The 13,091-nt window shown below is 63.7% G+C and overlaps 1 protein-coding gene across 1 annotated transcript in view; it reads left to right on the top strand.

The window, feature by feature from the left end:
- Positions 1 to 4,277: 4,277 nt before the first annotated feature.
- The window catches only part of UAP1 (UDP-N-acetylglucosamine pyrophosphorylase 1), a 15,079-nt gene continuing 6,265 nt past the window's right edge, over positions 4,278 to 13,091 (top strand). Inside the window, exons 1-4 of the mRNA XM_036015786.1 lie at positions 4,278 to 4,473; positions 6,706 to 7,039; positions 11,131 to 11,335; positions 13,002 to 13,091. Coding sequence (XP_035871679.1) covers positions 6,760 to 7,039; positions 11,131 to 11,335; positions 13,002 to 13,091 — 575 coding nt within the window. The 5' untranslated portion in view covers positions 4,278 to 4,473; positions 6,706 to 6,759. The remainder of the gene's footprint in view (positions 4,474 to 6,705; positions 7,040 to 11,130; positions 11,336 to 13,001) is intronic.

Here is a 13,091-nt window from a genome sequence, read left to right as displayed (position 1 = left end):
CCCGTTTACCCGAGGGGACACACTCCAGGGCCCTCAGTGGGTGCCCGAAACTGCGGATGCCACCGAGCCCCGTCCGCACTGTTCCCGCCTGCACACACCTGTTCACCTGGGCACAGGGGGTCCAGCCCGCAGCCCACGGGCCGCATGCGGCCCAGGATGGCTGTGAACGTGGCTCAACACAAAATCGTAAATGTACGTAAAACCTTTATGTTTGCTCATCAGTGTTCACTACTGCCTGCGCATTTAACGTGTCGGTCCTGGGCAACTCCTGTCCTTCCAGTGCGGGCCAGAGAGGCCGAAAGGTTGGACCCCCTAAGCGGAGCCCCTGCGGCTTCTCATTGGGGCAGATCGGACGTGCCGTGGTCGCTCCTCCTGCGCGGTGGGCCCTTCCTTGTGCGGTGAAATAACGGCGACTGGAGCACAAGCACTGAGACGCCACGACGGCTCGTCCTCTGAGCAAGGTGGTCCCGAGGGCGGACAGGTGGGCAGCGCTGCAGCGTGGGCCCGCTGGACACGGGCGTGACTCGCGTCCTGGGCGGGGCCCGGCGGGACCCGCTGGGGCCAAGCAGGCGTTCATCGCGCCACAGAGAACAGCCCTCGGTGTGAAATCAGGAATTGTTTGTTTCTGAAATTTTCCATGTAATATTTTTCGACTATGGGCAACTGAAACCGTGGATCTCGAAACTGCAAGTCAGGAGGGACCGGGGTGGTCGGTTTCAAGGAGCTGTAGTTTGGCCAAAATAAAAACCCAACATTTAGCAGGGTGGGTTCGTTATTTCACAATATTTCAAAACACACGCTGAGCTGCAGGGCGTCTGGAGTGTGGGAGGGGCGGCAATCTCCCGGGAGCAGGAGGTGCCGGGTCCTCGGACGGTCAAAGCCTGGCCTCCACTCCACCCGCCCGTCTCCTGGAAACGGTGACCTCATGCGGGCTCAGGCCCGGCCTTGACCCCGGCCCTGAGCCGGGCCAGACTCTGACGGGGGAATGCACTTCTGGGAAGTAACCTGGGTCCTTCCAGAAGATGAGATGTCTGGCCTGTCCCTCCTGTGTTTTTTTTTCCCCTTTTCCCTGGAGATAAGCAGATACATACGTATTTTTCTAATGTCCCTGTGTTTCGTTTGTGAATACTCAGGCGCACTTTGCTTTTTTCCTTTAACAATATTTCCTGAAAGGCGCTCTGTGGAAGTTCTCGGTCTCTCTGTCTGTCTGTTATTTCTCAGTAGTTAGGTGTAGCATGACTTGTTTTCTTCCAGTACTTGCGTGACTTCTCACTTCACGCTGCCATCTCTGTTGAAGTTTATTCTTGTGAATGCTGTGAAGTGTGGGTCTGGCTTCACCTCGTTTCAAGTGGCTCCCCAGTCGTCCCACTTGCTACGACAAGAGTTGCTTTTTCACTCCAGTGCTGGGAGGTGCGTCCTTTGCCAGACGGTCCTCGGGCCTGCCTTGGACCGCCTACTCTGTTCCACCAGTCACTTGCGGGTCCCACGTTGTTTGAACTGCAGAAGCTTCTCGGCATGTTTTAGTATCTGATGGGCAGGCTTCTTTTGTAGCTTTATTTCCCCCCCAGTGTTTTCCTAGCCATTCTTTCTTGTTTCTTTTTCCAAGACCACTTTAGTATCAGCTTGGTTGATACTTACACATTTCTAATTCAACAAGGAGTACAATTCATAAATTAACTGGGGGTGGTTTTCCATTTGACCAAGTGTCTTCCGCAGGAGCGTTTTACAGTTTTCCTCCATGGGTTTTGCACATTTTGTGTGAGGTTTATACCGAATTATTTATTTTTCTCTGCTGCTGTTGTAAATGGGATTTTCTGTGCATCACGTCTTCTGAGCAGTTGTCGCGTGTGTCCGTGAGAACTCCTGTCGGTCCTGTGTGCACCTGCTGCCTCGATGACATCCTTGACTGAGTCTCATCGCTGATCTTCACAGCTGGAGTTGGTCGTATTGATGCGCTAGGGTTTCCCAGGTGCCTGCTCCTGTCCTTCAAAAATCGGGGTTGTTCTGCACACTCTTTCCTATTCTGAGGCCTCACGAGATTTCCCTTGTCCAGCTGCCCCCGTTGATACCTTCCATCTATTGTTGAATAATCGTGGCCAGGGGAGCATCCGGCCGTGTGGGCGAAAAAAGTCTTAAAGGGTAGAAGTAACTCTGGTATGAGAAATGTTTGGGTATTATCCGGCAAGAGATGAAAGCCCTTCTTATGCCTTGGAGCTAGAAAACCAAAATTAGCAAAAAGGGTAAAAGTAAAAAATCTGATTTCATCATAGTTCACTGCACACACTTGCACTAGGCCCCGATCCTCCCTCTTTGCTCGACGCTTTATAAAGATTTTGTTCTTTCTTGTTCACTCCTCTGGGAGTGATGCATGCCCGCAGCCCCCCGGGCCCTGCCTGAGGCTCCTGCTCAGTGACTTTTGCTGTGCCCGCCCGCGTGAAGGAGGCATCGCCCTCACTTTGGCCGGGGGGAGGCCGAGTGCAGCAAGGGCGAGGTTGGAGGACACACTCCCTGTGAGGGTGGGACTGGGACTGTGAGCCTATGTCTCCCGGTTCGAGTTTTTCAAGCCCTCATGTATTTCTTTCTCGAGGAGTCAGAATGTTGAGAGTAACAATCAGTATCTTTTTAGAAAACAATGGTCCTAACCTCTTCCCTACGTCGAAGGTGACAGTGGTGGGCAGGTTCCAGGTCTCTACGTGGTATCACTGATGGAGTGGTTTTTCTTCTCCGATGTCATGGCAGATTTGAGGGGAATGTTCCCTGTGATGTCAGGGTCCAGGCAGCAGAAGGCTCTCCAGACGACGGGATGTGTATCAAGGTTTCCAGGAGCTACTACGGTGCCCGAGTGAGGAAGCACTCAAATATCAAATATCAAAAATTAGGATTTATTTAGTATTTACCCTATTCTAATTTGTTATTTGTGTTTACTGGTTTAATCCTCCTCGGCACAACCTTAAGGTATTTTTTTTGTTTTGTTTTTGAGAGAGAGAGGGGAAGGGTGGGATAAAGGGGGAGAGACACATCATGTGAGTCAGAAACATCCATCTGCTGCCTCTCAGAGACTCCCTGACCAGGCATGTGCCATGACTAGGAATCGAACCAGCGACCTCTCACTTTGCCAGATGATGCCCAACCTATGGAGCCACACACGTCAGTCAGTCATGGCAAGGGTATTTTTAAAAATTGTATAGATGAGTAAATGATGCCCGAGAGTGAATTAACTTGCCCAGCAAGAGAGCCCAGCAACATCAGGCGCTGACCCACACCCCAGGCGGCTGTCAGATGCACAGCCAAAAGGGCCAAGTTCTGGGGTCATGAGAGAGGAGTGTGTTCAACCCCCTGAATGCAGGCCTGAGCCCAGCAGGACTCAGCCCAGTGAATTGGTCTGTTTCTTCATGCAGTGGCTGCCGTTGCAACTCACAAAGGAAATGAAAAGGCCACTTGCACTCAGGAAGGAGGAAGGAGTCACCTAAGTGCCTGGAATTCTTCGTGTATCACGTTAATTCGATGGTGATTCAGCATTCGTGTTTCTTGCAAAACTGCCAAGTGTAACCCAACTTCACACGTAACCGACGATTCTAAGGGCCAAGTGCGCCAAGCGCCGAGCCCGCGCCTGCACGTGCAGCACGTGCACGAGGCCGCACGAGGCCGCACGAGGCCGGGGCAAGCCTGGCGGTGCACACGGGAGCTAAAACACAGGCCCTCGGTGGCCTCGGGGTCACTCAGCCAGCACCCGGGGAGGGGAAGGCCACAGGCACCCCGAGGGGACCCCGGGCTTGCGCTCACTGCCTCAGTTTACCTAACCCCTGCACTTCCACGCCCTGTCTCCTTCCGCGCCGGTTTTGCAAAAGCAAACGGGCCTGGCCTCGCGCTCAGGACCTTCTAAAAACGCGAGACTGGCCGGCGGGGCGCTGCGGGCACCCGGAGGAGTGGAGCCCGCGGTCCAAGGGTGAGGCCCGCCCGCAGGCAACTTGGCTGAGAAACCGGGTCTTTCGAAACCGCCGCGCGGGCGTCCGGACACGCGCCCGGGGCCGCGGCCCGCCTCGGAGCCGGAGTGCGGGCACCGCGAGCGCAGCGGGCCGTCCCCCGGCGGGCGGCATTCTGGGCTGGGGCGCGTGGGCGGGGCCGCGCGTGACGGAAGCCCAGCGCCGCCCGCATTGGCCGGGAGGATGAGTGACGTTGGCGGCCCCACCCCGCGCCGAGGCCCCGCCCCCGGAGCTCAGGCCCCGCCCCGCGCTCGCGGCGGCGCTGACGTGTCGGCGCGCGCTTCCTCCTCCGCGGGGCCGCTGTCCGCCGCGGAGGGGCGGGCTGGCGGGCGGCGCTCCCCGCCCGGCCCCCGGCCAGCCCCCGGCGCGCCGCCGCCCGGGCCGCGGTATTTATGCCAGCGGCGCGGGCCGCGAGCCGAGCCCAGCGGACGCCGTCGCGGGGAGGTCGTGCGCTGAGAGCCGCAGCGCCGGAGCGACGAGCGGGGGCCAGGTGTGGGGCGGCGAGCGGCGGCGGGGCCGGGGGCCGGGGGCCGGGCGGGGTGTGGAGCCAGCGGAGGTCGCACGTGGACGGGCCGGGGCCAGGCGGCCGTTCGGCCCGCGGGGGCTCCGGGCACGGGGTGGCGGGCACCGATGGGCCGGGGCCCCGGGGGGGCGGGGGGCGACAGCGGTTCCGAGGGCGGCGCCCCGGGGGCGGGGGTGCCGGCGGGACGTGACAGCGGCACGGAGCCCACGCGCGCCGCTCGCGAAGTCGGACAGCCCTGGAGACGGCGGAGGGCGGCCGGGCGCGGGGACCGGAGCGCTCCGGACACGTGGAGGGTGGGCTGGGCCCGCCGGGGCGCAGGGGTGGCGCTGTCGCGAGCGGTGGGAGCCGCACGGAGGCGGGTGACGCCGGGTCTGTGGTCGTCGGACGCGCGGCATCGGGCTGGAAGCGCTGCCGCCGCTTCTGCGGCTTCTCGGCCCGAGAAAGTCCCACACACGCCGCCGCGAGGGCGAGGCCGGGCGGCCGGTCGCCTTATTTGCCCGGACTGGTTTTCCCACCCGGAGGTGGGTGGGTGTCAACGGCTTTTAGGAAAAGGTCGGCTCGGAGCTTAAAGCGGGATGCTGCTGTGTGCGCACCTCGAGCACTCGGCCCGCGGGCTGCCGGGCAGCGTCCCCTGCGTGGGCAAGGGTGTGCCCAGAGGGGTGACACCGTTCGCATGGCGTCCCCTCGGGGGGCGGGGGAGGGACCACGGGCGGGGACTCCTGCTCTCAGGTCTCCCCCGGAGCTTGGAAAAGTCGTTTCACAGGAACCTGTGTCTCCCAGCTGTCTCTTCAACATGGTATATTTTTATTTTATTCTTTTAAAGATAGCATTTATGTATCTTTAGAGCGAGGGGAAGGGAGGGAGAAAGAGAGGGAGAGAAACATCAATGTGCGGTTGCCTCTCGTGCACCCCCTACTGGGGACCCAGCCTGCAACCCAGGCCTGTGTGCTGGCTGGGAATGGAACCGGCAACCCTTTGGTTTGCAGGCTGGTGCTCAGTCCACTGAGCCACACCGGCCAGGGCACATGGTGTGCTTTTAGTATTTAGTAACGACATCCCATCTTCTGAAACCCACGTGTGCCAGTAGAAAGGCCCCTGACATCTCAGTGAGCCCCGGCTCTGTCTGCCGGCCCCCCTCCTGGGCTCCCTCCGAGCCCTGACCCGGGTCTCGTGTGCCCGTCACCTCTGAGCTGCAGGCGCCTGCGTGTCGCGTCTCGTCAGCACTTCCCTGTGGACGTCTGACGCTCGTCTCAGGCTGCCCCCACCCCCGGCCCTCAGTGGAGGTCGAGCCTCCCTCTCCGCTCACGCGTCCCCAGGTCTGCGTCTGTCCTGCGCGTCCGCACCTCAGCGCAGGGGACCCTGCCTGCAGTCAGCTCTGCTGGACACCCGGGGGCCTCTCACCCCGCCCCCGGCCCCCGAGAACCACGTCGCCACCGTGTGGAGCCGTGTCACCTCTCGGGGAGACGGTCTGGTGGCTCCACAACAGCCAGCTGGCTCCCCTCGGGCCTTCGTGACCGTCGTCCCCCACACGGCAGCGGGCCATCCCGCCAAGCCTGCCTCCGACCAGCACACTGGCTGCTCCGAGTGCCCCCCTGACTCCCCCCCACCCCCCGCGCTGCTCCCTGGACCACAGGGCCCTGTGGGGAGAGGCCTCTGCCCTTCCCCAGCCGCCCTGGCTCTGGTCCCCCAGCTCTGGTCCCCCAGCTGTGGGGGCATCGGCCTCCCGCTTCCCTCCAGCAGGCCGAGCCCCTGCCGCCCCGCGGCTGCTGCACCTGAGGCTTCCCCTCCGGAGCAGAAAGGAGGCCGCCTGAGGCCCGAGGCTGCTCGAGGGTCTTCCAGGGCAGCTGGGTGGGCAGAGGAGGCGCGTGAGGGGGGCTGACTGCGTGCGGAGGCGCGGGAGCCCGGGAGCCCGTCGCCTGTGCCCACGTCCCGCTCAGCCCCCGACGGCAGAGACGAGGGGGGGACCCACGTCACGTCACGGCCTGTAGAGGCTGAGCGAGACCGCGCAGGCGAGGGGCTGGGGCAGCGCCCAGCAGATCACGCCGCGTGCCGTCTCACACCCTGCCATCGCGCAGGACTCGCGATGGGAAGGCAGGCATTCGCGTCTCACCCTCCAGGTCCCGTGTGCGCTCGTTCATCATGAGAAACACCCGTCAGGTTCGGGGGTGGACCTTGACCTGTTGGTCCTTCCTCCTGCAGGTTTATAGGAGCGGAAACCACCCCCGTCCTCCCGGAGCGGGCGCCCGGAGCATCATGAATGTCAGTGACCTCAGACTCAGGCTGTCCCAGGCGGGGCAGGAGCACCTGCTGCAGTTCTGGGACGAGCTGGACGAGGCCCAGCGGGCGGAGCTCTACGCGGAGCTCCAGGCCATGGACTTTGAGGAGCTGAACGTCTTCTTCCAGAAGGCCACGGAAGGGTTCAGCCAGGCCTCTCGGCTGGAGAAGGTGGACGCGCGGATGGAGCCTGTGCCCCGGGAGGTGCTGGGCAGCGCGACGCGGGACCAGGAGCAGCTCCAGGCCTGGGAGAACGAAGGTGCGGGCGGGCGGGCGGGCTGCTCCGGGCTCTGCTGCGAGGAGCGCTGTGCCATGCTGGCCAGCGGCTGTGTGATGGGCGCCGGGACCGTCGCGCTGCCTCGGCCAGGGTCGCACTCGCTGCCTCGGCCAGGTGACCGTCAGGAAGTGGCGGTGGTTCTGCTCAGACCCGCGCCTCCCGTTGCCGGTCCCTGGTGCCCTGCCCGCGCCCGGCGCAGGCCTCATCTCGTGCAGGTCTCCTCTGTGTCCCCACTCCCAGCGGTCCCTGCCCGAAGCACGAGTTAGGAGCTCATGCAGCCCGACCCAGCAAGCACTGTCTGTGCCTCCTCCCCCTCACCAGGCCTGCTGCTTTCCCCCCCTGGGAACCCCGGGAGGGGGCCTCTCCTGCCTCTGCTCACGCTGCCCTGGGGCCACTGTGTGGCCACCTTCTGCAGCTCTGCTTGTGGGCCTCTCGCCCCCCCGCCCCGTGCCGCGCCTCATTGAGCACTGCCCAGCCCACGGCTGTGTCTGCTGGGTGCAGGTCCCAGGTCCCAGGAGCCAGGTTGGGGCCGGTGCAGCCTCGCTTTCGTCCCGCCTACGGTGAGGGTTGCTCACGAGCCCGGCAGAGCAGCCCGAGGCGTGCCCCGTGGACTGCGCACCGCACGCCGCTGGGAGCAGGTTTCCGTTGTCGGCCGGTCCACATGTTTGCCGCGTCCCCCGGTGCTTTTTCCTCTGAAGCGGAGCAGGAGCCTGCCCCTGTGACTAGCACTAAGTCGTGCTTTTGTGGTCGGCAGCACCGCTCACGTGCCGCTGTCTGGCTGGAGGTGAGGGCCGGCACCTTGCCACCTCGTCCCCTGGGACAACAGTCTGACGGGGCGCGCAGCCCGGGCCCTTGAGTCTCCTGAGTGCTCCCGGTCAGCTCCGGACCCATTGCCCAAGGGTGTGGTTGACCTGAGGCTGGTTCTTCTTTTAAAAACCACGACCTCACTGCAGAAGTAGCGTCAGAACGGCAGGAACGGCACAGAGAGGCTGCTGTCAGCTCCTCCGCTCTGTGGGGTTTGCGCCCCCGCCGCCCGGCCCCCATGACCACTTTCCTCGGGGGGAGGTGGTGGCAGTGGGGGTGGGCCTCGTGGTCTGTGCGTGCGCCCCACTGTGGCTGTTTCTGTCCCCCCTTCCATTCTCGGGCACTCCCTGCCCTCCCTCCCAAGGACAGAGGTGACCGCTGTCACCGGCCCTCTGTGTAGCTCTCCGTGTTTTTGTCTGGACTTAGAGACCGGCCGACTTTCAAACTGTGCTCCAAAGAGCCCCAGGGTCCCGCTCCCGGACACTGTCTCGGGTGGCCTGGGGAGCGGAATCTGAGCAGCTGGGTCTCCATCCCCTCCCCTCCCTTCCCACCACGGGAGCGGTTCTGGTTGGCCTGTGGTATGACTCTGATCTTCGCGTGAGTTTTATTGAAGGGGCTGGAGACATAAGGCCACTGAAAACAGGTGGGCGATCTTCAAGGAGGGCCTCGCGGCTCTGAAGGGCTTGGTAGTGACAGGCCAGCCTCTCCTCAGCGGAGGCCCCGCCTCGGAGCTGGGGGAGCAGCTTCCAGACGGCCCTGGGCAAGGAGGGCGTCTGAGGGGCCGTGACCCCTGCTGCCCGAGGACTCACCAGTCTGCCTCCTTCCCGGAGCCTCAGAAAGGCCGGGACTCCTGCTCCAAGCCCCACGAGCCTTCAGTTCCCCCCAGGACCCCCGCTGCCAGCATGCCCCACAGCCCCGGGGGCGCGGAGCCAGGTCAGCCCTTGCGGACAGGACAGCCACAGCGCTGACCTTGTGGCGTGAGGGCCAGGAGTGACTCTCCAGGCTTCCCGGAACCCGAGTCTTTTACGGCCTTCTGGCTGGAACCCGTACAGCCAGCCTGCATTTACGACTTCTCCTCTAGATTGAACCCGGGGACCTGTGCACCCTCGCGAGTGCCAGAAGGTCCAAAGCAAACTTCCTCTTGGCTCCGGGTCTGGGGAAATGTTTACTCGTGGGTGTGGGGAAGGAGACTTTGTCATTGGCGTTGTGTCCTTCTTGCTTAGCCCCACACTTCCACGTGTGCAAACCCCTGGCAGAGCGTGGTTCCCGCAGGGGCCATCGGAGGGGAGAGGGTGCCCCTGTGAGCGTGGTGACGCCTGTTCCAGGAGGGACGCACCCCAGGGGCCGGTGCTGGGGCGGGAGGCGGTGTCCCCCCCACCCCGGGACTGGGGCAGAGGGCGGCGCTGCTCGGTCGTTGCAGAGTGCCTGGGGGCTGCCGATGGGGAAGACAGCTGATGAAGACACTCAGGTGGCCACAGGGCTCCCTACAGAGGAGAGACTCTGTTTTAAGTTAATTCTTCTGAGCGTCCCGGCCAGCTGTGGGGGAGCAACCAAGAAACCTCCGTCCTACCACGATGAGCTCTCAAGAGAGAAGCAGAAGCTTCGGCCAGGAGTCGTTTTAGGAAATATGCTCATTAGGAAAATATGTTTGCTTAATAACCCCCCCCCCTCTTTTAAAAACAACTGCGTGTTTATGCCAAGCACAAAGGAATCTTCCAATTTCACGGTGTAGTCACAGGTCCGTACTCGCGGCCGGCCCTCTCCGTCCGGGGGCACTGGACGATTCACCCCCAGGGTGGCTCTGGGTCGTGCGGCCGACGGTGAGGGGTCCTCGGGGAGGGAGTTCACTGCCCGAGATGGTGCACTGACGTGTTCCACGGGCTCGTTTCACTTCACAAGTCACGCGTGCTCCCGTGGGAGACAGGGGGAGTCACTGACGGTCACGGGCCAAACCGGACACTGCTGCCACCCACCAGCCAGAGGCAGCCACGCGGTGGTGTGTTCTTGCGTGCACACAGGCACGCACACACACACACACATGCATGCTCGCACGGGTTATGGTGTGTGTGTACTTTCGTGGCCTGCTTCAATCATTTGTTGTGACGAAGCATTTCAAGCATGTTTGGGAACAGGTGTAGAGAGGAAAGCCGTGTGACGAACCCCCCCGCCCCCCCACAGCCCCATCACCTGGGCTAAAGAGTTACCAGGAACGTGCGACCTGCGCTTCAGCCCGTTTCACCCCTGCTGCTGTCGCACCTGGGGCAGGTGTGCAGCCCTCGCAGAGCTCAGCCGCGTCTCTGAGCCTCGGGAAGCATTCCCCGGCCACACGCCACGTCACGTCGCTGCTGTGCCCATGAAGTTCGCGGGGATCCCCAGTAACTGCGACGCTTCCGAGGTTCCCTCGATCAGTCCGCTCACCCAGCGTGCTTGAAGTGCGCTTGATGTGTCTGGGGAAGAGTTCACCTATGACGCCAGTGTCGGCCGTGGTTAAACATTGCAGATAGACAGGGCCTCTGCTCTGCCTCCTCCCTGGTCAGCTGCCTGTGCCTCCCACACCTGGTCCAGGTCCCACGCTGGCAGAGCGGTCTGGCAGCCTCCTGCCCGGCCAGGCAGGTGCCCACGTCAAGGTGTGTGCAGGGGGGTAGGGAGGAACTTGCCTGAGGTGGAAGTTACCCAGGAAGTGCTGGAGCCGTGACACGTGGCTGTGAACTCGCTGGTGCCTGGAGATGGTGCCAGGAAGCCAGGAAGCGTGTCCGGGACGCCAGGGAGGGGCGGTGGGGCCCAGCCCCAGGCGGGGCACCTGTGCCCGGGGCCCTGGGTTCTCTCCTGACCTCTGGTCGGGCCCGTTCGAGGTCCCCCCCCCCCCCCAGGAAGCTGCCTAACTCTCGTGTCCATCGAGGGAAAGATGCCGTGGCGATCCAGCGATGTGTTTTTCTGGGTTTCCCGTGCTCCTGCAGATCTGGAGGAGGGGAGGTTTGTCGTTTCCTTTCTGGTGACACTGGGCGGCAAAGACCAAGGCTCAGGAATGTTAACTGGGCATCAACGTACTTAACCCAAATGCCAGCCAGGAAACTGATTGCTAGTTCACTGAAGTGTGTGCTTTGGCGTTTGTTGGGTTGTGCGGGTGAATTTCTCCCTCACACAAGTGTTCTCACCCCCAGGAGAGCCCCCAGGACTGTGCCTGGGCCCCGCTCGGTTTGCGGGAGGGCGGCCTGTGTGCGTGCGAGCCGGACCCCGGGGCTCCGCTGACCCCAGCGCCCCCTTCCCAGGGCTCTTCCAGATCTCCCAGAGCAAGGTGGCCGTCCTCCTGCTGGCCGGCGGGCAGGGCACCCGGCTGGGCGTGGCCTACCCCAAGGGCATGTACGACGTGGGCCTGCCGTCCCGCAAGACCCTGTTCCAGATCCAGGCGGAGCGCATCCTGAAGCTGCAGCAGCTGGCCGAGAGGCGCTGGGGCCGCCCGTGCACCATCCCCTGGTGAGACGCCGGGGCCCAAGGGCGGGGGGCAGGGGCACCTCCCCCACGGCAGACTCGGCGCCTGTCCCCGCTGCTGGCTTGGGAGCTGCGGCGTCACCGGTCGGAGGCAGGGCGTGCGAGGGCGACCCAAGCAGGGGTCCCGTCCCCTCAGGGAGCAGCAGCACGCTCCTCCAGCGCTGGCCCGGGCCGGGCCCTGTGTGTCCTGGCGGCGGGCGCGCTCACTCTGGCAGCCTCGTGCCGGTCAGTCGTCGGCCGTGTGTGTGGCGTCTGGTCGGAAACCCGAACCTTTGAAACGGGAAGGCCTTGCTCTGCTGCTGCCGGCACCGCGGTCCGCAGTCCCTGCCGCCCCGAGCCCCGGTGTTCTGTCCACTGTCCTCACCCTCAGTGCCCGCAGCGCCACACCCCCGTGGCGGGGCCTCGTCCTCAGTGGACGCTCTCTGTCCAGGAACTCGGTCTTCAGTGCCAGCCCGTGCAGCCCCCTCAACCCCTCCCCGCCCAGCTGACAGCCCCTGACCCCTCTGCCCCGGGGACCAGGCCTGGGCTGTGGCTGCTGCCCACGTGTCTTCAGGGCCCACCCTGCCAGGGTGCCGCTCTTCAGCTCCAGGCGAGGGCAGCAGTTTGGGGAATCCTGGTCTGCTTTGTGCACGGCTTTGACTGAGTTCTTTCTCTCTTCCCCCAGCAGTTAGCATGCCCGGGGGGCGGGCAGCCAGCTGTGGGTGTTGGTTCCTGAGGCCCCTACTCTTTGTCACCCGGCCCCTGTGACCAGCGAGGGCTCCCCGGGTCTCTCTGTGCTGCCTGGACCCCAGGCGGCAAACAGATGAGGAAGAGGCAGCTGCTGGGTTCAGCCCCCGGAGGGTCGCTCCCTGCCCTGAAGTCTGGTCTGACCAGGGCTGCTCCTGCAGCTCTGACACCTGCCGGAGATTGTCCCCGGGGGGCCTGGCGCTTCCCGCACGGGCTGGCCCGCCTCCCACCTCCTGCTTTGTCTCTGTCCCCCCGGGGACGTCGTCAGAGGGACATTGGTGCTCTGAGCGGCCACCGTCGGACCCCTAGCCCAGGCGTCCCGGTCCCGTGGCTTTCCTCCTCCCCTCACGGCACGCGCGTCCTGCTTCTTGTGGCCCCTTTGTCACCCCGCGAGTCGTGCCCAAGCCGTTGGCACGCAGACCTCTAGGTGCCCCGGCGGTGTGGGCCCGCCCGTCTCCTCCCCGAGCCGCCCAGCAGACACCTTGGGGCGCTGTTGCTGGGGCCCCTCGTAGACGGGAGCCCCCCGGGCCTCCTGGCCGGGCCGGGCCTTCGGGCCGCACAGGGCGCATCTTGCTTTGTGGTTCCGAGGGCGGTAACCGGACCAGGCTCCGTTTCCAGACGGTCACAGCAGGAACCAGAGAGCTCACCAGAGTGTATTGCCGTCGTCCCCTTGTCCCTGCGCACGCAGAGCAGGGGTCTTCATGGTGAAGGCCACCGTCCCAGAGGTCGGGGACAGTCGAGCTCGCTTCAGCTGGCCGGGGGCCGTGGGTTGCAGGGTGCCTGGCGCGGTCACGCGGAGCCCTCGGGTGCCTCGGAGCGTGGGGGCGGCGGGAGGGCCCCCTGCAGCAGGCCCGGCCCACTCAGCCCTCCTGAGGGCGGGCAGGGGGCCGCATGGCCGCTCAGAGGGCGGGCTTTCTCTCACAAGGTACATCATGACGAGCGGCCGGACGATGGAGTCCACCCGGGAGTTCTTCGCCAGGCACAGGCACTTCGGCCTGAGGGCGGGGGACGTCGT

The sequence above is a fragment of the Phyllostomus discolor genome, chromosome 14 (genome assembly GCF_004126475.2).
Source record: "Phyllostomus discolor isolate MPI-MPIP mPhyDis1 chromosome 14, mPhyDis1.pri.v3, whole genome shotgun sequence".
Lineage (NCBI taxonomy): Eukaryota > Metazoa > Chordata > Mammalia > Chiroptera > Phyllostomidae > Phyllostomus > Phyllostomus discolor.
This window is presented reverse-complemented; position numbering and strand designations above follow the sequence as displayed.